Source organism: Anas acuta, chromosome 11 (genome assembly GCF_963932015.1).
Source record: "Anas acuta chromosome 11, bAnaAcu1.1, whole genome shotgun sequence".
Classification (NCBI taxonomy): domain Eukaryota; kingdom Metazoa; phylum Chordata; class Aves; order Anseriformes; family Anatidae; genus Anas; species Anas acuta.
In genome coordinates this window covers 17519127-17544680 of record NC_088989.1, presented here as the reverse complement: position 1 = coordinate 17544680, position 25554 = coordinate 17519127, and the positions used below count along the sequence as shown (strand labels likewise).

Genomic DNA, 25554 nt, shown 5'->3' with positions numbered 1-25554 from the left:
CATTTGCACTTTTTTTTTGTTTGTTTGTTTGTTTGTTTTTAGTTTTTGAAGCAAACCTCTGGGCTGAAACCCTTGCTGCAGAACCACCAGTACCCCCACTGTGCTGTGGGGAACGGGGCTGGGTGTACTGTGCAGGGTGCTGTGCTGCTAGCCCTCCTTACCTCTGCTCGGGAAGGACTCGGTACCGTGACTGCTGCCACCTCGCTTTTACACCTTCGAGTAGGAATTAGGCCAGCTCTGCAAGTGGTGGCACCCAGAACTGGTGCTGAAAGGTGTGGATCTGACAGTCTAGTGGTATAAAACACAGCTGGTAGCTAAGACATGGTAGAAACTAGTTGGTATAGACCTTCTGGGTGTTTTAACTGAAGAAGCATATTTTAAAGCAACAGGAAATTCTTGTTTAAATATATTTAACTTCAGTAACTAACACAATTTAGAGACACTGAGAAGGCTGATTTGTTCTCAGCTATGTTTTCTGTTGTAAAAGGTAGCTTCTCTTCAGGTCCTTTTATTATATTTAGATGTTGCATACTGTTTTTGCATCAGAAATTATTACATGATGGATTAAATGATCTTTTCAAAGGAAGACATGGTCAGGTTAGACTTCTCCACCTTTAAATTCTTACCTTTGTTAGATTTTTCTTCAAGCACTGTTTCTAAGAGCTTTCTTTTTAGAATGTTTCCTTGTTAAAGAGGATTTATGCAACAGAAAACAAAAACACATGGTTAAATGCCAAAGTTTTGCTTTAAGCTTTATTTTTATGTGTGATAAGTCAAATCATTAAGTTGTTTCTGTTTGGAGGTTTGCCTGTTCAAACACACTTTCACATATAAAACAAGTACGGTAAGAAAACAAGGTACGGAGGAAAGACTTTTAAAAAAAATAAAAAAAAAAAGTAGTATTTTGATGATTCCATTGGCCAAGGAGCCTGAACTCACTATGAAAGCCTGTCTGTCATAAATGCAGGAAGGTGATCAGTGCTACGTGGTTATCACAATCTAAATTGAACACTTAACAGTTAATGTTTCATACGGGTATCTATCTCAGCACAGGATTTATGTACCCACAAATAGAGGCTGCGATGTAGGTGCAGTTGAAGGAATTTAAACATGTTGCAGCTTTTGAGGGCATACATTGAATACAGTGTGCTTATCCTTTTTCTCATTTCAGCACTAATATGCTTTGCTCTCTCCTGTCTCAAAAACACTCCCGACTTGGTTTGCATCAGATTTTTACTTTATATTTCCTTCCTCTGCAGCCTTACTAATTGTTCTGGTAGGCTGTGTCTGGATTCCCTCTTCACTTTTGCTTTGTTCCATTGAAATGAACTGAAACACCTCTGACTGTGGGGTATGACACCTGACTAGTACATACTTTGCCTGCATCTTCCTAGAAGTCAGGTGCTTTTGACTATCTGTCAGTGCTCTTTAGTTAATCTTGTTTTCCTATGCTTCTGTTTATCTATGCTTACTTCACTTTCGTCCTCACTCTTGATAGTTTCTTGAGTCTCCTGTCATTCTTGTCTCACATTTTTGTTGTTACAATGGGCTTGGCTTATTCATTTCTCTCCCTCCAACATTATCCCTGTAATTTTACCAGACATACGAATTCAAATGCCAGACTTTTCTCCACATTGCTGAAAGGTTCAGTCTTTCTCCTTGGCATCGTGTAGATGTCTATCAGTAGTTCACACTCAGTAAGTTCAAAGGAGACCCCGTAGTAGTGTCTGCTTTCAGACGTTTCTCATTAGCTTGTTTGCAATAGCCGTTGGCTGGGCTGCTGTTCTGTGTGTCAGTCAGACCTGTGATCCAGCTGTCGTTATGACAGTGACCTTTCTTTAAATCTTCACGTCCAAACTATGTCTAAATCCTCCTGAATTTTTCATCTGCCCAGCATATCTTTGTTCTCATCAATGTATCCCTTATTTCTGTTATCTGCCTCATTACTTTGGTCCTAGTTAAGATTCCTTCTAGACAAAAGCCATCGTAGTTCCATGCCGATTACTGCTGCAAATATTACCTTGTGTATTTCTCTGTTCTATTCCTTCCTTATTCCCTTTTCCTTTAATCAAATATGAAATTAATCTCTTATTTGAACTCTCTCCTGGCGTACCCCACTGTGAATAATAATTTACGTGGGATTGAATGAATGTCTCGTTGTCCAGTCTGCAGTTAGTCTTTGGTGTCAGTTTCTCTGCTGCCTGTTTACTTAAGCTTCAAATAAGCAAGTTTAGGGCTTTCCCTGCGAGCTTTCCCTGATGCTCAGAAGGTGCTCTATAAATTCATGAAAACACTTAACGGTTCGTTTGCAAACGCTCTAATTTCTCTGTTGCTATGGTCTTCAAAAATGTTAACTGTGAGGTATTTGCTGAGAGTACTCCACATGTGCATGGCATTTGCAGAAGTTTGAAGAGAAGGGGAGAAATGCGTTGTTTCATTAAACTGAAGGGTGTTATGTTCCTGAAGTGCAGATGCTGCATAAAAACCTGCTAGGGGATCAGTGTCATTGAGATGTTTAGTAATTCATTTGTGGTTCAGACAGTCTGACAGTCTTTAACATTCTGTGTGTTTACTACGTTCCTGAATGTTTCTCTGCTGCCATGCAGGAGAAATGGCAGACTAGGGAAATACTGAGTGGGAACAGCAATTGATAAGTAAGAGCACTAAGATATTAAACTAATATCTGAAATTACTGTAGATACAATTACCTTAAATTCTTGTAAAAGTGCTTTTGGTTCGTATTGCTTTAAATCGAGGAGTTCAGAGTTTGTATCAGCTAGGAGACCTGTAAGACTGTTTCCGTCATGTTTAGATCGAGCCTAGCCAGAGGAAGTTAAATTTGTGCACCTACGTTTCGTTAGTAATTTGGTTTCCCTTTTGAGGCCTGGGTGTAGAGCAATACTTGTACAGAGGCAAAGTTGTTGTTGTTTCTTTGTTTTTATGGGATACTTTCATTTATAACTTTAGATATGGTTTAAGTTTGTTTCTACAACATAGACAAATTTAGGCACAACACAGAATTAACTAACTTATCGAAGCCTGCTTTTCACTGGTTTTTCATCAGAACCCTGGAAACTGAAATCTTCAGTTTTGAAGTGTGACTCCTTATGAGGATGACTGGGCTGTTCTCTGAAGGCTGTGTTGGAGTAGCTGCAGCACTTGCTGTCCTTGCCAAGATTAAAAGAGAATTTTAAGCTTTGAACTATCTTCAGAAGATTCCTCCTCTCATTCTTGTAGGCAATCTTTGTTTCCTTTCTGAGCTGCTATTCCTGACTTGTTAGCTTAATTTAGGGATAGAGGGTTTTTTCATATCGTTTGAAAAATAACCTGGGAGTTTATTGCTCTTTGAAGGTAATTTTTATAACTGTAAATGTGTGCAGCATATGTGGAATCACACCCTGGGATTTGCAGATCTCTGTATTAGCAGCATCTCTTTCAAGAAGCTGCTGAATGGACACAACAAGACATTAACTGCTAGCGAAACACTTCTGCAGCTCTCCTATGATGTAAGCTTCAGGAATATGCAAAGCTCCGAAACTACATGGAGGCCAATTTTACTGAAATTGTTTTAAAAGTGTCTGATTTCCTGAATAGAATTAAGATTTGGTTCATGTTTCCTTCTGTCAACGTGAACCTCTGTCACCAGCTAATTCTCTTACTAGGAGCGTGTTCCGGAAAGGGACTGGGCATCTGCTGCTCCCATTATTTGGATATTACTGGCGGACTTGAGGGGAACAGCAATTTGTTTTCAGTAAAAGGCAGATCATAATATCCTTTACATTGTTCTTAGTCAAGAGAGGTTTTTCTAAAGAGTTGTCCAAAAAGCTTTGAAGTACCGTGAAACTGAGGACAAGGCTGGTTAGGGCTAAGTCACGGGCAGCCGTCGGTCAGTTCGGTGTCGCTGCCTCTTCTGATCCCAGGTACTGCAGTCTGGTTCCAGCTGAGCTTTTACTGTGGCAGAAGAGTTTGTGTGAGAGGACCAGTCAACACTGACCTAATCAACACTGAGAAGTAAAGTGGTGCTGTTTTAAATGCCAATAAAACAAAAATCAGAAGAGAACCAAGCATCATGGTCTAGGGAATTGGAGTGGAGTGGGGAAGCCTTCTGTAGAGGACACCGTTTGGTTTGGAAGAAAGAGAGGCTGAATATGGCATAAAGAAATATTTAATGACGATAGACTTAGAAAAAAGAGCCTAAGATCTTATTTTCTAAAACCTGTTGCCCACCCATACAGTCTTAAAAAGAAAAAAAAAGTTAATTGATATTTATCAGTTTGATTAAAATACTGCTCTTGAGCAAAAGGTGATCCTGACAGGGAGGGAGAATGTGTGTCTTTATCCTTGAGTGCTATATTTAGTTATTGCAAATATATCTCCTCTCCTCATTCAATCCTACAGTAACAAGACTGGATTCCAATCATAAAAAAATAATGGAAAACTAAATATGCTTAAAAATCCTTTCTCTTATGCTTTACAATCTTTATTGAATTTTAATAGTGAGGTTTATTATTAATTATTCATTATTCATTGTGCAAAGTCAAGGAAATTGCTACCCAAGCACGAGCTTGTTAAATCTATATAAGTGTATAAGTTTTGAGATTTCTGGGGTTGATACTAATTTTTTTATTTTTATTTTTTTAAGTCACACTGGAAAGTAAGTTACAGTAAACAGTTCTTATGACAGAATAGCATGCAACATTTTTTGGGAAAAAAACAAAACAAAACAATGAAAGAAATTGTTAGCAATTTTGTATTTTCTCTTTTCCTCTGTTTTCTTACCAGTTCTGTCTATGCTGTTGCTTTATTTAAAAGCAGCTATAAGTTGTTGGCCTTTCAATGCAAGCACCTTGACAACATGCTATTCTCTTCCTTACTTTCGTTTTCATATCTTCTTACATTGGAGCTTCTTTATAGTTTTGAAGCCATATATGTGAAACTTTTACAGGTTTATGTAAGCTATAAAACAATTATTTTATTTATCTATTTATTTATTGAGAGAATATCGCTTGCTATATTCCTGAAGTGTACATTGTTTTGGGATGGGGTGAATTTTTCCTGTATTGCAATTATGAGTTGTAGGGGAAAAAAACAGACAAGCAACTAATGAGGTGTGATGCTAACTGTAGGAGTTACAGTTTTCAGTCTGCACCATATAGATGAGCATTTGATCCATGAGTAAGAAAATCTCTTAATGACTTAAAGCTTTGGGTGATTCTGCTGTGGACATGGGAGAATATGGAGTGCATGTTTACTGAAGATTGTAGGTCTAAAGCAGTCCTTTGCTGCTGTGGGGAATCAGACCAGCTGTCTTCTTCAAATGAGTTGCACCTTTGGATACTGTCTCAAGTAGCTATTTGGATGGAAGGAATGCATGTGAGAAGGAAAAAAAAAAAACCTTAAAATATATAGCAGATAACACTTGCAATGTACATGTGCAGTGGTTGTCAGTTTCAGTCAAGTGTTTGAGAACTTGGTCTTCTGGTTTGTTTTGGATGAGTAGTTGGTGGGAAAGCTAATATTTAATGTTTCCTTGTTTTCAGCAGTGACTTGGTTTTAACAAATCCTGTGCTGTTGTAACGTGACAACAGCAGAAAACTGGGTTTTTGATTCTTCCTGCTGTCGTGCTCTTGTTTGTTTCTTCTTCCTTCTGTAATACCTAATGTGTGTACTCTGTGAATGAGTGGCATGCTGCCTAGCATGGTTTGGTACTGAATCTCTAAGTTTACTCTTTGCAAAGAGCAGAAGATTACCACAGGGGAAAAACAACAGACAAAACAAACAGGAGAAACAAATATTTTTTTTAATACTGAAATGTTTCAATGCAAAAGAAGGTGAACTGTGCAAGATGACCCTGTAGTACTTGCAGGCAAGATGAAAGGATTTTTAGCATTTGTAATTCAGTGACCAACTAGCTGTGTACTACTGAAACATTGTAAAATTCAAGATTTCCTTTCCGAATTTTCCAGGATCCAGAGAGGAATGGAGACTCCGTTGGATGTTTTATCAAGAGCGGCGTCTCTACTACATGCTGATGACGAGAAACGTAAGTCTGAAACTTGGTTCTCTTTGTTGGATCCAGATGCTTTATGTTTGTACTGTGCATCAGTCTAGTTGCTGGCTTTACCCATCTTTCCAGTTTACTGAGTCTAAGACATAGGAAAATGTCTTCAGAAGCTCTTAAGGTTGTCATCTTAAGATAGGGAAAAAAAAAAACTACGACATTGCTTTTAAATTGGTTAGTATGCAAGATGCAAGACAATTGTTTCTGTTATTTTTAAAATGTACTTAGCGATCCATAGAAAGGTGCCCTTCTTTTCCCAATTACTTTTGGATTGTTAGCAGACAACAGCTTGTATTGGAATCACTGTCAAACTAAGGAGGCGTTTTACATCAGGGAGGCCTGTTCCCTTTTAAGAACATGTAACTAGGTGTGCACGGATAGATGGGCAAAGATTCCTTTCCAGCTCATAAAAACTTAGAGGTAGACAGTTACAATTAGTAATGAGAACTTCATTTTCCTTTCAGTGCTAGTAAAAGACAAGTACAGGATGTTAACATTATAAATGATGTCAGTTGCAGCTACAGAGTATCTCATTGCCAGGCATTTGGGTAATATTTTTACTTCTCTTACCATTCAGAAAAATTGTCTAAGATGGGTTAGCCGATATTAGAAGAATGTTTTCACTTCTGCCAAATTGTAGTGCTACTGTGTAGAATGGCATGTTAGTAATAACTTTCTTTCCTTTTTTTTTTTTTTTTTTTTTTTCTGAGTAATGTATGCATCATGGTTATCAACCTAAATAGATACTAACTAGGAAAATGGTATTCTGGATTTTAAACTGCGCTTTTTGTGTGTCTGTATGTAGCATCTGTGCATAAAGTTGCCTTTTAAGTTGACTTTTTTTGAAAAGTGAAGGTTTCGATTGTTGAATTAAGTAATTGATTTACTGCTGCTGCTAATCAACATATTGAATTAATTGAAATACGAAACAAACACTGTGTATTTGGAGATCAAGTTCCAGACTTTTTGTGTATGTTCAAATAGTCAAGATAACAGTAGCTCACTGTTGAAGAAGTTTGCAAAATCAAAGTTTCATACTTCTGTGTTACTGTGTCTTAGCTTTATAATGAATATTGCTTTTGTTGCTATTTCACGTTCACCTTACTGCTAGATAAGGACTAAGGACTAAGTTTGTACTGATCCCTCTGTAATGGGATGACTTAGTTGAATGCTATAGTTGTTGACTATTACTGGTAAAAAGAACAGCAGTGAAAGTCCTCAAGGAAATTGTTCTAACTGTGATTTTGGCCTGGCAATTTCTCTTGTAAATTAACTTGCATGTTTACTGAAATGGCAAAAGCTTAGCTTATTTTCTTTTGACTACATGTGTGTGTGTGTGTGTGTGTGTGTGTATATACACTGCCTGAGATTCTAGTTTGATTTTGATTCTGAGTTCCATAGGGTAGGAATGTTGGGCTGTGTTTAGAGAATCCAGAGGAAGTCTGAATCAGTGCAGCTCGCATGTGAGGAAGCTGATATGTGTCTGGTTCTAATTTACATTCCTTTAGTTTTACCACTTAGACTTAATTAGATTTATGCCACTCTGCAGCTTCTAACTTATACTCTCTCTAAGTTTGTCCTGTTGCTGAGTGTGCTGCACACCAAGCACGCTATCATATGTAAAGCTGCGAAAAGGAAGATCTAAGGAGTGCAGACCAGGCTCTGAACCCGTACTTTTTTGTGTTGCATTTTTTTTGGAAACTGCACCAGCAAGTGGTGTTGCCTAATGTATACTAATAGGTTGAAATTAGCCTTAATCTTAAGTTTAGTGATTATCCTTGAGCTTTCCAGTAAAGTGCCTGGCAGGCTGCTCCTGAAGCTTTAGCAGCAGTTCGTCTCTGGACTTGTATATCCCATGCTGACTTTATGTAACAAATGGAATTCTGTGGACTTCCTCATATTCCAGTCATGACCTGTACTCCAGTCATTTCTTTTTTTTTTGTTTTGTTTTGTTTTGTTTTTCCTCCTTAAATCACATTATTCTTAGATACTTGGTATCTGAACAAGGTATTGCATTATTTCAGTGATGTTGATTGTATTTAGGTAATACTATGCAGGTCATTTTATTGTTCATTCATTGCAGGGGCGGGGATGGACAGTGACAGGAATGACAAAAACAATAGGTTCTTCTTGACATTGACAATGATAATGTGAACTTTCCTGCTTCCTGACTTTTGAATAAGGATTTCAGATACGTTTAGCTTCTGGAACATTTCTGTCTTACCTGAAGTCTCTCTTTTTTTTTTTTTTTTTTTTTCTGGAATAGAAATTTATCTACCAGATAATTCCTGATGCCCTTTGCACATTTCAAATTTGAAATTTTATCTTTTTTTTTTTTTTCTTTTTCCAATGGGGACCAGAAGAAAATGAAGCCATAAACTTTTCTGACATCAAAGTGCTATGAAGAAAATAGTGGTTAGGTTCCAGCGAAACAATAAATCTCCTTGTAAGGATGATTAGGCTCATCTAAGCCACATAGAGTGTAAGAATTAAAAACAGCTAATCTGTCTTCTCAAGACCAGCTGAAGCAATTAAGATATCATCCATTTTAACTATAATCACTGAAAATTATTCCTCTTCAAAGTATTTTAATATTAAAGCTTTTAAAATAAAAACGAACGTGACCTTTCCAATTCTGTCTTGCAGTATAAGGAAGGAAGCATATGCTGTATATAAGAGTACATAACGTGTATAAAATGTTTTTGAAGTTAAACTACGTATACTCCTTCATAAGATATAAAGCTAGCTTAAGTTGTTGGTGCTCTTGTTCATGCATATCACTGATTTAGCTGCTACTTTTCCTGAAAGTGTTAGTACTGTTTGTATACAAGACATTGATCCTCTTGCAGACAAATTACAAACTTTAGCACCCTGATATGCTTTAATTCTATCTCAACCTCAACTTCAAACTAACTTGCACAAATCAGCAGCTTTCAAGTGCATTTACTGTACCTAAGCAGTGCACATACAGGTTCCTGTTAATAGCAAGGCTTATTTCCTGAAGCTGCTACGTTATTTCATTTTATTCTTGGTTGTCTAACTATATTCTCAGGAAGAATATTACCATTATTTATAAATTTAATTCTTTCTAACATGAAGTATCCTCTTTTATCTCTGTGGGACACTCAACAAAATGCCAAGTAATGTAGAAGTGTCTTTGTGTGTGCATAGGTTACATTCAGTTGAAAACAAATATCTTTTTAACTGTACCAGTACTTAAACAAATAAAAAATGAATGTGATGTATGGCTATTAGATTTCCTGGAATTGTTAGTGTGTTTTTTTTTTTTTTTTTTTTTTTTTTTAAACAAATATGACCTTGAGGACGGTGTGTTTTTTTTTTTTCTTTTTTTCTTTTTCATCTATGTCAGTGAGGTTGACCTTTGGTGATATGTTTGCACGGTATGTTGCTTTCAATGGCATCTCTTTTTTTTATTTCATGAACTATGTTGGCAGTTATTTCAACAACTCCCAGTATAAATCATGCTGCACTTGTTATGAAAGAAAATTTACAAAACATTTGGTTAACTACTGTTTCATGGAAATGATTAATTACAGAAAATAAATTATTAATGTAATTTTCTATTTGTCACTCTTACCAGAGTGATGTAATTTAAGCTTAAGTTGTAGTAGATCTATACTTTATGAAAGAAGGTAAGTTGACACTGCTTTGGACATGCTAACAGTTAAAGCAGAGGACAAAGATATTTTCTAATAGAGTTTGTTTTTCATAGAATCACAGAATGGTTTGTGCTGGAAGGGACCCTAAAGCCCATCGAATCCCAACCCCCTGCCATGGGCCAGGACACCTCTCACCAGGCCAGGTTGCTCAAGGCCCCATCCAGCCTGGCCTTGGGCACTGCCAGGGATGGGTTAAGCAATTTTTACTTGCTGTCCACACTTGATTTCTTGTTTCACTGGAAAGAAAGCATACAAGGATGCCTGTCATCTTGAAGGCTTGTCTCTTAATCACTCAGTTTTCAACAGTGAAAGGGATAGGATGTAGGAAGTCTGTGCTGTTTATGAGTGACTGTTCAGTGCAAGAGTAGGTGATGAGCAACTATTCATCTGTAAGTGGCACCTGTAAGGTTTTGCTGTGTTGTTTTTTTTTTTGTTTGTTTGTTTTTCAGAGCCTGGGAAGTGGGTTTTGTATGAAGTGACCATCTGTAAGATCTGTGTATGTGTGCTGTCTATTGATTGTTATCAGAGCTGGTAGAAACCTTATCAAATGTGGATTAATGTATAATTGCAAAAGTCAAGTTTATTTTGAGATGTTTGACAGAAAATGAGGACTTGTACTTGCAGAATGCATTAAAAGCACTGTGTTCTTGTCATGTGCTGATTTTGTAGTAACATTTCAGTTGTGCTTCCCTCCAGTATGCAATTCCAGTTTAAGAATGGGAATGAATGAGGAAAACTACATGTTGTTTCTTACTCTCTCAGGATATTATAGTGAAAAGTGTGTTGTTGGCAGACAGAAGATAATATATTTCCATGAGGAAATGAAAGTTTTAGAAACAGCTAATAAATGGCACAACAAAGTCCAGGGTAATAGCTTTGGATTCTAATACAGTGTACCAAGTCCATACCTATCGAGTCTTGCTTTATATTTTGAAACTCTGTGATAGAGAAGGGCATTTAAAATAATAATGATAATAAAAAAGCTTTGATCAAGTCATGCTTCTTGCATGTGTACTGCAGTTGTGTGTGCCGTATTTGTATGTAAGTAAACCTGGAACTGCTATTTTATACTTCTTGCCTATGAAGACTATTATTCTTTGGCAATGGTTCCTTTTATGTGGCTTAGTTTAATTCACTTCAAATAATTAAGCTAGACTGTGTAGTCGGTATTTCTAGTGCAGAAGAACTGCTGTGCTTTAAAATCCCTACCCTAATATATTTTGCAATAAATTTCTCATGTAGACAATACCTGCAAATCAGTTTTTACTTTCCTTCATTTAGGTCAATCAGTTCAGCTAGGAGAAGGAACTTTGTGCTGTCTACCATCTCTTAATTAATATACAGTAATTTGTTGTTTTTGAAAGCTGATCCTAAAAAAGAATACATTCAGGATGAGATGAGAACAACTCGTTTTTTTTTTTTGACACTGTTGAAGATAGTGACTGTAAGCGTATTACTTTAAAATACAAAGTGGATAATATTTGCGATAGAATTGGACTTGAGTGTTGTTATTTGTGCTGAACATAATAATGACAGTGTGTTTCTAGCATCACTAGCACTCTTCTGTACTTTTCTGTCTGTTTTGTAAATTTATAGCAAATTACAGACAATGAGACTAAGGGCAGGTTTTCTTAGCAATCTTTGCAGAATCTTAAATATCTTCCATCCTACTGTGTGAACAATTCAAATCAGCAATGAAAATATTCAAGATCCTGAAAATTTTGTGGCTGACTAAAAGTGAGTAATAGCATGGAACTTGGTATATGAATTAAGTTTGCACGAGGGCAGCCTTAAAGATCAGTTTCATTTATTTATTTATTTTATTTCTTTGTTAAAGAGATTTATCTGCTTTAGAAAAATGAGAAAGAGTAATAGCATTTTTACAAGCAGTGAAACAGAGGCATCAAGTCACAGTCTTTGTTCGTTTTCTAGTCACAAATTCAGCCCATTCCTGGCTGAGGGGAGTAATGTTAACAGTAAGGGTGATAAACATTCTACAGCAGTGCAGTACTTAATACGAGATGATAAATTTCTAATAGAGTATAGTCTGTAATGTGACTTGCTTTTTGTATTTTGATTTACATATATATATGTCCAAAACAAGTCTTGTAAGAAAGCAAGACAAGGCAACAGTTACAGCTGTATATTGTAGGTAAGAGAGAATTCACTATCATTTATCACTTATGGAGTGGTTGTTTTAGGGGTAGAAGGGAATCAAATTGATTCAATAAGGGCAACCTAGAACATAGTTTGAGTTCTTTAAACATTAATTCTCATACAGACTATATTGATGGTAAACTATTTTCCTCTTATGCTAAAATCCTTCATTTTATGACCCCAGTAATAGGTATAATTCTCTAATAATTTAGTATATCACCAGTTTTATGTTTTCTTTTAATTGTTTTGCCAATACTTCTGTAGTTGATCTTTTTTATTTTAATTTTTTTTAATGTAATTGTTGAGAATGTTAATGTTATCTGTAATACCTGCTGCTGTGCATATACAGGGGAAAATGTAGTCCCTGTTCTCAAGGCCGTCAAGGGCAGAAAGCAGAGCACTGCTATGGTGAGATGGGGCTACATCTGCTTAGGTAGGATGTCAAAAGCAGAGATGGAAATTTGCATTTCCTGCTACCTGGTTGTAGCATTTTATTCACTATGCTGCTAACACCCTAACTTCATTTAAAGCCTGAGTTCTTAGTCTGGCAAAAAATCCTACAAGCGTTTGATGCCACAAAAATTTTTGCTACCGTAGAAGTGGAATTCAGTAGGTGGGTGGCAGTACTTACCCTTTTCTGCCTGTTGATTTTGGAATATTCAGGAAATAAATTTGCTATTGTCTTTTACAGTAGCTCATAGTAGCACCATAAAATTGTGCATAGGGAAACTGTCCTTTAAAAATCCTTTGCTTTGAAGAATATTGTGCAAGTTTCTGTTCCTTTACCTGAGCAAGCGATCAGTCATCATAGATAATCTTAAGATACCATTGCCACTGGGTACTGACTAAATCAGTGTCTTGTTTTTCCCCAGTTTAGAGTAGATAAATTTCTCCCTTATAAGAAAAAACTTTTATGTAATTCTACTGAAAATCTTGCTTCTTGTTACTTTCAAGATCAGTAAATGAAAGTCTTTCTTTTAATCTGAATGTCCTACTTTTTGTTTTGCTGACAATGCTTGCTGAAACCCCACTGGGCTAAGTTGAGGACAACACAACCATCCAAACCAGGCTATTTCTTTTGCACTCTGTAAATAGATTTCACAGTAGTTTGTATGCACATTGTTCTTCACTACTTTCAAAGTCTGAGGATTTTTAATCAGGATTTGTCAGCTCTTCTTAGATGTCTCTTACTAATCAATCCAGCCTAATCTTTCATGTAGAGCTTGACTTCTTCAGAAGACTTTTCCCTTACTGTGAAAGGAGGGAAAATGACATGCTTCACAATTGTTTCTCCTATGAAAGTAAGTGAATTGTTATTTCCTCTTTCATGGTAAATTAAAATAACTATTTTGTTATCTTTCTACCAGTTTGATGATTGGATGAATATGTTTGTAGGTTTAGAGAAAAGGCAGATACATACTAAAGACAAAGAGTTAAATTATGAAAATGAGATGTAAGGTTTGACTTCAGTGTTCTGCAACTCAGTTTAACATACTGAATTCTTTAATTACATAAATTAATGAGCAATTAAGTTATTGAACAGCTTTTAAGAATTAGAAACTATATGGTCAGAACTTATATGTGATGTCTAGCAAAACAGAAACTTAAGTTTTCTGGAGGCAAATACAATTTCTAAGCAGCAGTATCAGCAAAGATTTACGTTTATGAACCCTCAACAGCTATTGGAGGTGTTAAAATAAATTTGTTAGCTAGTCATTTACTGAACATTTAATCAATAATAGGAGAAGAACAGGAGTCCTACTAGTTTTGGAGTAGAATTTGTGGCATAACTCATCTGTTAGTACTGAAAGGAGGAAAAGTATTGAAGTGTGATGTTTCAGTTTGGTAATCGTGTGATGGAAAAACATATGTGGTTCAATCATTGAAATGCAGCCTGAATCATCTGTTGTTGCTGCATGAATACCAAAAGCCTTAAATAATAAAACTCTGAGTAATAACATGCGTAGTGTTCTGCTTTTAGATTTATGAACCATACAAACCAGGAAAATGCTAATATCTTCCCTGTTTTAAATATCAGAGTTTTTTTTTATTATTATTAATATTATTAATAAAATACTCAAATGGATGAATTCCCGGCCTTCAACTCTTTGTTTTTCAGAAACACTTCAGCTGTTTTTATTACTCAACACTTTCACAGAGGAGCTTTCTGTAAAATGATATCAGGGCCATATAATCGTTTTTAGGATTTTCTTGAAAGTAGGAGTGTTAAATGGGAAAACTCATTGCTTGTTGTGTTCTCCTCTCCTCTTCCCTCCATCAAATATTCTTACCTCTAGAAAGCTTCACTCCATGCCCTTCCCCCAAGTTTATTGTAGCAAGGAGATAAAGAATGAGTAGAGTTATGTTTTCAACTTGTTAAATAGGCTGGAAAATGGGGCTATTGTCTGCATGGCGCCTACATGTATTTTAATAGGAGTAGAACACCATTAGCATAGCCAGTGGAGTGATGGTAATGCCTTCAGGAACAAACTGTCTAAATGTATTTTTTTTCAAATTAATTTAAAAAAAAATCAAGACATTCATCTGCCTATAGTTTGTAAACATGTAGCATCCTTCAACGTACCAGATGTTTCTGCCCAAGCTGCATTGGCTCAGAGTCAGGCTGCTCAGAGTTCCTGTGTTGTTTCTTTGTGAATCCCTTTTAGCTAATTGGTGATAAAACATTTGCAGTGATTGGTGGCATTACCTCCAAGGAAATTATGTTTACTGAAACACAATCTCTTTAAGTGTTGTTTGGCACAGGGAGGGAGAAGAATCTTCTTACGAGAATGGAATTTGTCATCAGATACCAACCACTGCTCAGAAAATTGCAGCTGAGTGAATGCCATATTGTGAGTGTGATAGCACATACACCACCATGTGCAACTTGTCAGTGCACGTGCTTCTGAATGGTTGTATTCCCTGAAACACAATACCTGGAGTTTTGTGCTCAGTAGCATTTGTTGTATTCTGCATTTGGGGAAAAAAAATGGAGAAAAATATTTGGTCATTGTGTTTTTTTCTGTTTTATGGTGGGTAATTTGCAATTACACAACTACACAAATGGATGTTGTCTTTTCTTCCTGGTAGGCAGAATATAGTAGCATGTGGAAATCTGGCCATTCTTAATGTAGTGAACATTATTCAGCTTATTTCACTAAAAAATTAAAATATAAATAAAATAAAGTTCTACCTTACTTAGGAATGCAACAGGCTGTGCTGTGAAATGCAGGGTGCTTTCCCAGGATGTTCTTCCCACATCTGTAATAGCACAGAGAGTCAGGACGTGCTTGGAAATCTGTGTCACACGTGCAAGGCTACTGCTCTCATTTAGGGCAGAATTTGAGAGAAAGGAGTTGGAATGTCACAGAAATACTTTGGATTCAATATATTTTCTGTTGTCTATCCCTTTCCTTGTTTAATATTTTTATAATTACTGCAAAGTTTTATCCATGCGTCTGGAAACGTTAGGAGTAGGAGTGCTTTACAACTTCCCGGCTGGCTGGTTGCCGCTAGGCGTGCTGCCCCTCCCGTCGCTCAGGTTCTATGCACCAGATGCCATGCATTCTGCAATGAGTGTAATTCATCTTCCAGATGGGAAAGCTTGGCTTTTGGGGAAAGATAATGTCTTTGGTGCAGTGTAACAATTCTTCACTTTGTTTATGCAGGCAAGCAGATATGAAACTACCTTTTTCTGTAAGTAAATTACAAGATTGTATTTAAGAAAGAAGAACTCAGAAAGCTTTGTGTTCTGTTATGATTTAAAGACCTTATGCTGAAATAAAAGGATGGTTTTATTTAAATACATTGTTTTTATACACACACTGTTAAAACAGTATTAAAGTTGTGAAGTCGATTCTTTTAGAAGCCCTGCGGTGTTAAAATTGAAGTGGTCTTATGCAATCTCGACTCCTTTTTCTGTTGTACAGTCTTCACTGAAATGATTGTTGAGTATTTGCAGTTCTGTTGTAAACAGAAATATGTAAGTGCTTAGTTAATGAACATATGTTTGGTGTTTTCTTTTCCCTTGCTGGGAGCCCGGACTTCATTTATGGCATGCCACTGAGATTCTGACCTGAAGGAGGAGGGAGCTGAACATGGGTTTTTCCAGTCCAAGATGAGTGTTAATGGCTAATGAAATAAAGGGAGGATAGAGGCAGCTATCCCACTCTGCTTTACAACTCATTCCTTTTGTTGTTAATAAAAAAAACGACCAAACAAAAAAACCCTGCAATGCTTTGCTTCAGGCTGAACAGGCTGAAGAGAGCATATTTCTCCCCTAAGATGCAAAAACCAACTTTTGACTTGCTTTTAAATATTCCCCTCTGTTGCTGCTGAACAAAAATCAATTACTTGTGTAAGCACACTTGCTACAAATCTTCCATGCAGCTATAAACAGTGTCACTGCAGAATTGTCTATCATCCATAAGCTTAAAAGGAGAAACTCTTCTTGTTTAGCAAATTGTGAAGCGATAAATTACTCTTTTTTTGTTGTTGTTGTTTTTACTTCTGTTCTGATTTTAAATTCAATGATACACACATTAAAATGGGTCTAGAAAAAACACCCTAAACTGTATAACAAAGAGTATTTTAGTCCATCTGTTACAACGATACTGTATTAGGTGATAATACCTTGATAACACAGGAACTAAATTTGTTTAAATAGATTTATTGTTTTGTAAGAAAGATAATTCTAAAGGGTAGCTGGACAGAAATTGTCTTTGTGTTCTTGTGTTTTTGTTTTAAATTAATTCATTTTATCTCATGCACTAGGCTTAAATTTTCCTGAAAAAGCGGCCATAGCAGTAACTGCTCTTGTTTTCTGGGTCATGCCCATGTTGTCTGTTTGGTTCCTGTGAGAACAGCTGTTTACTGCAGTTGTAACTTTACTACTATAAATCTCTGGCCTTTATTTGCTTTCTTTAGAGCCAGGATATATCTGGTTCATAATAGCAAAAGAGCAACGGTTATTCTATGGCTCCATCTGTCTCCTCTCCCAGTTTTTGTATCCTAATGTACCTCTTGCTTAGCATGACCTGGAATGAATTTGGCTCTCTAAGCATGCAAGAATTTTACTCCCCCCCCCCGAACTTACATCCAAATAATGACATGAATGGAGAACCTCTTTCAGTAGTTCTTATCCTTAGAGTTACCGCATCAGTGAACTGCATCATGGTTTTCCAACAAGGTCTAGATTTCAAATACATTGAAGTTCAGCAGTGTTGGCCTCTGATGGAAATTCATGATCTTACTGTGCAAGGGCCTTGGTCTTTGTGAGAATTTCAGAATGTGAGTATTGCATAATGCCAGCGCTTACCATAGTTATATTGCTTTCTTTTGTCATGTTTGCCTGACCAAACTATCCTTATATATGAAAATGATGAGCTGTATTATTAGAAGTATAGTTGAATAGCTAATTAGCTCTAAAGTTATTAGCTGTATTAACATTTATAGTAGTCCTTAGTAAAATAATTTGAAATTGGTAATATTATTGCTCTTTTAAATATGCAAAAAACTTAAGACTACTTTCTTTAATATTAAAGCCTTGAAAATGTGACGATATTCATACTGTCTTTTTCTGTGTAAAGAAAAAACAATTTGTGAATTTTCAATCCATCCTGTTTGTAAAAATCTATAATTATTTTTTTTAAAGTCTAATAATAGTTAACTGGTCTCAGTAGAAACCTCTGCACTATCGGACTCTTCTTGTCCAAAGTACTTGATATCGATAGGCTTTCCATGAGTTAACAGCAATAACTGGTTATGTTGTCTTGTGGTTCCATCAGGCAGTGGGTCAGCTGCCTTAATCCATTTGACTGAACTTCTCATGACTCTCAACAGATGTTTTGCCTTTAAAGGTCAGTTTAACTTTCTGAACAGACTAGCTCCTTGCTTCCCAGAGCATGCCAACATAGTTAAGAACTGGAATGTAGTTTGACATCAGGAATGAAATCTCATGAATTTCTTTTTCACTTCCTTAGTTATTCAACCAAATCTCATATGATACCCACTTTCATAACAACTGCAGAGCATGTTTTAAAAAGAAAATACAATGTCAGAAGAAGAAGATGATCTAATTCCTCATGTTATGTTGTTACTGCGAATAGCTTTAAGTTGTAAGGCATAATCATTCTAGTGTATTTTGGTAAGGTTTGCCTGTATTATAATAGTATATTGCAGCATGGTTGTGCTAGGCATTAAAACATAGGCATAATTAAATTCCCATCCAAAATGTATGCTGTGAATATCCGTGTTTGATACTAAAACAAAATGCATGCAGTTAATGGACTTCAGCACCATTCTTAACAGTGGAAGTGGTAAGGAAAAGGTGCCCCACGGAAGACCAGAGAAAGCAATGAAGTTAAAGTAAATCATAAGCTCTCAGCAGGAAACTTGGCTTTTAAAAGGAGATACAATTGTATCCTAACGTATTTTTAGGGAGAGTCATAATTTGCTTCTCTGTTGGAAGGGGAGATGTGTTTTGCTGAAGCAGAGTTGTGCATCGTGTGACTGGCAGAAGTCTGCAGGAGGTATTTCAAAGAAAAGTTCTTCTCAACCATGGACAGTTACTTGTTGGCTCACACCTGAAGCATGTCAGGTTGGCCTGTCTAACGTAACTGTGCTGGAATGCAATAGGGAGATTGAATCTGTGTTGGGATTCCTGCTAATATTTTGTGACATTGTTTCATAGATTGGCCACGGGCTGTGGGAATAAACATGCAGCAGATTTACATGTGTGAATTATTACTGTGCTTATTATGGTGCTCAGTAATGTGACTTTTTACTCCATGATGTAACTGAAAACATCATTTGGCACACATGTATATCTTTTGTGTATATCTGCTGTGTGAAAATTTCAGTATTTTACCACCACCAATAAAATAATTTTCATTGATAAAATAATCACACGCAATATTGGGTTTCCAACCAGCAGCTTTGCTGAAGGGTTCAGGAATTCTCCTGTATTCAGGAGAGGGAGGAAAAAAATGATGTTTCTTCACTTAATTCTCCCTCGAAAGTTCAAGATCTCCTTTTCTATAGGCAGAGAAGAACCAAACAAATTGGTAGGTCCACATGACAGCTACAGTGCCATGCTGAAATAATAACTTCAATCTTATTTAGCTGTCTAGTACTTCATAATTCTTACTGTAGAGACTATTATTTTTTCATGGTGATCTGCTCAGGTGTCTGCCTGATCTTTTGATAATCTCACAGGTCTACTTTACAATTCTTTTTTATTTCTCAGATATATGGCATTAGTGGTGGTATATGCTGTTCCACTGACCTTAATACAAGAACGCTAATGCTGCTGTCTTTCTGTTTTCAATCGTACCCAAAAGTTAATAGTAATGAGGGGAAGATTGTGACAATAGAAAAATGTAGGTTTTCACTGCCACTTTTGGCTATTCACTCCTGGCAATGCAGTGATCTGTTTGAACATGTGCGCTTATGCTCTCCTGTTTATATTTTTTTAGCTGTTTAGTTCAGTTATTAACAACAGTAGTGTTCTGTTCTTTCTGGTAGCACTCAAGTCTTTCCAAGTCACTTTTAAAGCAGAATAGGTGCATGCTCTCCACGAAGCTATTAGGAGGTTATAATTTTCATTTTATGGCTGAAATTTGCATGTTCAATGAAGTAAGTGGACATGTTTCTAAACATAATGCTACTTTGACTTTTCCTTTGACATCTGTTACCTAAAATAGATGAAGAATTTCTCCAGTAGGTATAGAACGCTTGTTATTGCGTATCAGAAAAAGAAACTTCAGTACAGATGAGCAGTGTTTCAAAAACTCTTTCGTTTACATATTGTTGCAAGCTGCAGATGCTGCTTGTTAATGTTAAAGGTAGGAATTCATCAGTACATGGCCTTGATTTGTTATCTGTCTGTTATCTTCTTCCAAGTGTTATAGGTTACCAACTTCTTATGTCCAGGATTTTTCCTATTGTTGTTGCCTGTGCTTGATGCTATGCTTTGATAACTGCTTGGAATTTCTAACAGAGTACAAATAGCCACAAGTGCCTTTCTGCCAGAGGATAAATCTGCTTTATCTTTTTTTTCTGAAAAGGCTTGGTAATTTCCTTTGTGCAAGTATCTATAGCTCACACAGACACTCAAATGTCCAAAAAAAAGGATGAGCTTATGTTGCTAGCATGTGTCTCTTCTTGGTCAACTTTCTTATTGTTATTTGAATTACTTCTTGATGTGTCAGAACTCCAGTAGAGCTATGTCTTCTTTTAAAGGTACTTCAGGTTCTCTGTGTCTCCCATACTGGGGGAAAAAACTTAGCTGAGTGTTTTTTTGTTTTGTTTTGTTTTGTTTTTTTACTATATTCCTGAAAACTACAGCATCTCAACATTTGAAATCTTAACAAATGAAAATAAAAATCATGTTTCAGTGGGGAGTTCCCTTATGGATATTACAGTTTCCACTCTGGTCTTGTGTTCTTTCACTCTTCGAACCCAGCACTGCAGTTTCTCTGCCAGGATCCTCTTGCAGCGAAGGTCACTGCTGGCAGACAGGTTGGGTGCTTGCTTGCTATTCCATGTATTCCACTCAAGGTTCTGTTATCATGAAACAATAAAAATGAATGAGTCTATACTATACACTTCGTTTTAAGCTTGTTAATTGTTACACGGTGATTCTAAACTGGTAGAAAAAGGGGGAGGTGCTTTTTTATTTTCTGGTGTGATGTGCAGAGTGAGTACAAACAATTTTGTATTTTTCCCCCTAAAGGAAAAGGGGTTTGAAAAAACACCCAAAAGGTGCGATGAAGTGTTGCATGTTTTCATGATTTCTTACTGTTGAGGAACTGGCATTAGCTATAGAATAGTATTAGAAATTCTGTACAGCGTTTTGGGGGGTTTGGCTAGGAATATCAACTGCTCCCCAGCTTCTTTGGGTCAGTCAGAGTCCATCTTAGCCCCTGACTTCTCTTTTTGTCATGCCCTGTTCTGGAAGTGACAAACCTCTGCAATAATGGTAAATGTAGAGGTAGCATCAAATGCACTCATGTGAGATCATATTTTCCAGTGGTACTGTTATGGCTTAAAGCAGATTATAATTTTTCTTCTTCAGACCTTTGCTTGTATTTCTTCTAACCATTATTTTATGAAAAGATGTGACAGATATGGGAGCTTCAGACAGAGTATATGCTGATCTCTATTTTGTAATTATTTCCTTTTTCCTTTGTTTTCCCTTAGACTAGTTATGTCTAAGTTTTGATCTGGATCATTCAAAATTGAATTGGTTTTCTGCACGTATTCTGTATTTATGCTCATGTTCCTGGGAGTAGATCTTTGCTTTGAGCTGTGTTTTGTTTCTTGTTTTTTAAGCCAATACTTAAAAACAAACATATGAAGAAAAGTAGTTACACACATGCATTCATTTAAAACAAAGAAAAGATAAAACAGAGCAAAAAGGATTTGTTATTGGTGGCCCACAAACAGCTTTTAGAGAATATGTACTTGTCTGTAAAAGTGAGATAGGCAAATATGCATGTGCGTTCAGTCTGAGGTTGTGGGGAAAATAATGCTTAAATTCTTGTATTTAGGGGCAACTACCAGCTGTTTCAAAATGAGAATTGTTGCAAGTACAGCAAAATGAGTCAATGCTGATAAATGGCTTATCACAGTTTTAATCCTGAGAGGGACTGGGGACATGTGTAGTAGCGTATGTGTGTAATCACCCAAAGGATGTCTTTGGATACCAAGCAGGACAGCAGCTTAGCTGCTGATAACCCCATGTCCTGGCAGCTGCAGGAGGCAGCCACATGTTAAAGGTTGCACGCATTTCGGTAATTTTTGCATAATTCTTCACATGAGGTATGCACGTGTGAGAGAGCTGTGTTTGTTCCTAATCCCTGTGACAATTGTTTTATGCCCTGCAGAACATGCAAATAAGTTCTGGTATTTGTGATAAGTAAATCAGATCTTTTTTTCGTTTTTTCTTTTCCTTTTTTTTTTTCAAAATTAGTCCTCTGCATGCTCTGAGGTCTTTTGTTTAATTTGCTTTTTTACCTGCCACCATGGCAGCAGCATTGTGTGATTGCTTGTAGTTCTGTGCTTTGTGCATAGGGGTAATAGATTGCAGGCTGAAAATGAATCTACAAGTTATTGTCGGAATTAAGTTCCATAGGCTAACTGTTTAATTAAATGTTCATTGTGAATTGGTGTCATCACACTTCTGGTGTTTGTACGTCTGTTGGAAAATCCACTTAATGTCATTTGTAAGTTAACAGATTAATACAATTAATTTCAGTGCAATTTCTTGAAATTAAAATAATGTAATAAGATACTTAAACTATTAGATGCTTTTATCCAATAACTAAGTAATACTTCAGTCTTGATTTTTTGATTATTTTTTGTAATGTGAGTTTCTTTTGCCTTTTGGTGAAATAGCAAGAAATAATTTGAAGATACTTGGTTTGAGGTGAAAGTGTATGCCTAGAACAGTGGAACAGAGAGGTTTAGGCCATCAGCTTCAACTGAGACGTACCTCACTGCAATTTGAGATTTGTTCTTCTGAAAGTATATTGCTAACAGTGAGTGAAAAATGGGGTGAGAAATGTAGGAATATAGGGGTGCAGGAATTATGAGATGGTTGATTATGGCTGTCCCACGATCGTACATTCTTAGCACATTTAGCGCAATTTCTTTGCAGTGGTGTGAATTTTTGACGGGCTGTTTTAGCCTGTAATTCATAAGTCTGGCTATATAAACATTTTTATAAGCCATAGTATCCAAGTCATTCTGTAGCAAATGTGTAAGAAGAAAGCTGGAAAAGCTTAGCAAGTTCTACTGGGAATTAAGCTGGGGGGGAGGGAGAGGAGGAATTGATGCCTTAAAAGATCCTTTAAAAGCTGCAAAGTTATTTCTTAAAGTCTGTTACAGTCGTATTTTAGCTGGTAATGATTTTTTCAAGCTATAGGATTTGGTTTTGTCACTATACTGTGAAGTAGGCATTGAATCTGTCATGATTTAAATAAATGGCAAAAGTCTAACTTTACTGGTGCTACGTTAGACAAGTATGAGGAATAAAATTATCACAGTGCAAAATCGTAACCGTTCCAGTTTCCTCTGAATCTGAGACATAAACTGATTTCCTTGCTTTCTAGATTGTCAGGCTACAGATAGTTTTGTTCTGATGGTTGGGTGTATTTAAGGACCATCACAGTCTTCTTGAAGCCATGCTATACTGTGTATGTAATGCTCATGACATCAGGCTTAATTCCTAACTTAGTAGACAATTTGCATGGCTGATCAGTGTATTTCTTCATTAAAAGCTGTTTTGGCTTTTTTCTTTTTCATAAAACCAGTCTTGCATTTTCTAAAGAGGTTATGGGCGATGCTCAGTGTGCTGTGTGCTCGTATTTCTGATGTAAGCAGCACTGAGCAGAGTGCTTAGCTCCGGATGAGTTCAGAAATCTGCAGGAGCTGAGGGTGGCTGAGGTGATGTTGTTGATTTTCTGTCTGATTTCTGTGGAAAGTAGTGGATGGGTTGTGCCTCTCGACTTACTCCTCCGGATTTTCTGCTGGCACAGGAATCACTGCATGCACCTGGATCAGTTAGGCTCCTTCCCTGGCTTGGGTCAGAGATGCTTGCCTGCCACTGACTTCCCAGAGGTGCTACTGAGTTTTCTGCAGTTTAGTCTCTGAAACCAAGCCAACATTTCTGCTGAGTGTGTTGGTGTGTTTTTTGTTTGTTTGTTTGTCTTGTTTTTGATTCCTTTCCACTGTGCACACTGAGAATTGGAAAGCAGGATTCTCCACAACTGCAAAGGAATCAGAATTTATTTTTTTAAACAGTTAGATACTGGTATCATACTTTCTCAGTTTTAGGCTATGTACAGAAGTTACAGCAACTTTACTTGGAAACTAATGCAAAGAATCAACTTAGTGTAACTGGTGCAGACCCTTATGATGACAAAATAGTATCTAATTTGGAGTTTATTCCTGTAATTAACATACCATTCGTCAATATACAACCTTTTAAAATGACTCACATCTTATTAGAGCTTAGTGCAGTTAAACTAAATATGTTTATTCTTAAACTTCTTAACTGGAATGTAAGAGGTGGTATATATGTCAGTGTGTGAAGACAAGAACTTGATGTTTCTGTTAATTTCTTATGTGTTTTTTAAGTTAGGAGACCTCACTGTCATCTACTGAAATTCTGCAACTACAGCTGTTTATCTGGAATCGCTGTCTTACTAAGTTTATGGTAAATGATATTGCACAAGTTTTTGCAGTGACATTCAGAGATTCAGAATTTATTTTGAAATCTTGTTATGCAACACGGTTCACTGAATTGTATCACTTTTTAATAGTCCTTTTTTTCATTTAAATGTAACAAGTTATTTGTTATATAATCTCCGACAGTCCCCAGGTAGTATTCCTGATATTTAATCCCAAGCCAACTGCTGTGGTGGTCAGTGTGGCTAATTGTTGGGGTTTTTTTTAGGATTGAATTAATTTCACAGACATTCCTGACAAAAATTCTGTCTTCCAGCAAGCAAAGGAAAGCTTCATCAGACAGGCTTCAGCCCAAGTTGGTTGGCCTGTTCGGGATTATAGGAAAAAAAAGCATAAATTGTCACAACTCGTGTAATACAGACACTACCCAAATACTATTCTATAATGTGATGGCTGTCTCTTGTGTTAGTCTAACTGGAGAGACGCGTCAGTCAGCACAGACAGTTCACAGACTTCTGAAGCTGTAGGAGTTTTCCGTTTTCAGTAAGTACATGGAAAACTGTAGGAGAAAGTGGTATCTAAAAAGGAAGCTGTTACTGCCTATCAGTAAAAGAGTTACATGAGATTAGTGCCTGCAGTGCAAGTATTGCACTGCTTGCAAAATTACTACTCTGTAAAAATTGTGCTAAACTTTGAAAATTCCTGTTCCACATATACGTGTTTATGTTCAGAGAAGAAGAGGGGTGTAAAGACTGCGTATCGCTCTCCTGATTTTCTTGGTGGCACAGAATCTAAAGATCAGACAGTAGTTTTGACAGGGAATAATGTATGCCTTTTAGGCTGGCAGTCCAGCTGGTCTGCTATGGTATTAACGACGTTCATTTACTTGTTGCATATCTGCTGCAGTCTGACAAAATATAAAGCACCTTCTGAGTTGGGTAGGATTATTCATTTAGGAAAAAGTCACAGGCACGCCTTCAGCACCGTGTTTGTATTCTTCAGGCCACCCCAGGAAGGTACTTTTCCCCAAGGAAATGATGCGTACACATGGTGAGCTGTGTTGGTATGGATATGTGATATAATTCTGATGGTATGTTTCCCTTTGTAGCTAAACCCCACTGGTAAGTCTGTAAGGTGAACTTTGATCTTGGGATCATCTGTACTGCAGATTTTTTTATTTTTTTATTTTTTAAACCAGGGCTGCAATCTTGCCATTGCTTATTCCCATGAACGGTATTGTGAAATTCTAATTAATGTAATATATGTGGATATAAAGTCCTCATTTTTGACTAGTTTTGCTATATTTCCTATACATTCTGGTGGAGTCAGACATATCCCAATTTAAACCCAAAGAAACTCTGAAATGAAGGCTTTCTCAGACCATCATTGGACTGTTTTTTCTAGTTAAGAAACAGATTATGCTCACCTGGGTGTAGAAAGATTTACAAGAATCCAATTATGTCA

General features: G+C 36.6%; 1 protein-coding gene across 1 annotated transcript in view; it reads left to right on the top strand.

Annotated features, from left to right (window-relative positions):
• VGLL4 (vestigial like family member 4) overlaps positions 1–25554 on the top strand; it is a 90253-nt gene that overhangs the window by 1404 nt on the left and 63295 nt on the right. Inside the window, exon 2 of the mRNA XM_068695160.1 lies at positions 5967–6043. Within this exon, the coding sequence (XP_068551261.1) occupies positions 5980–6043 (64 nt within the window). The 5' untranslated portion in view covers positions 5967–5979. The remainder of the gene's footprint in view (positions 1–5966; positions 6044–25554) is intronic.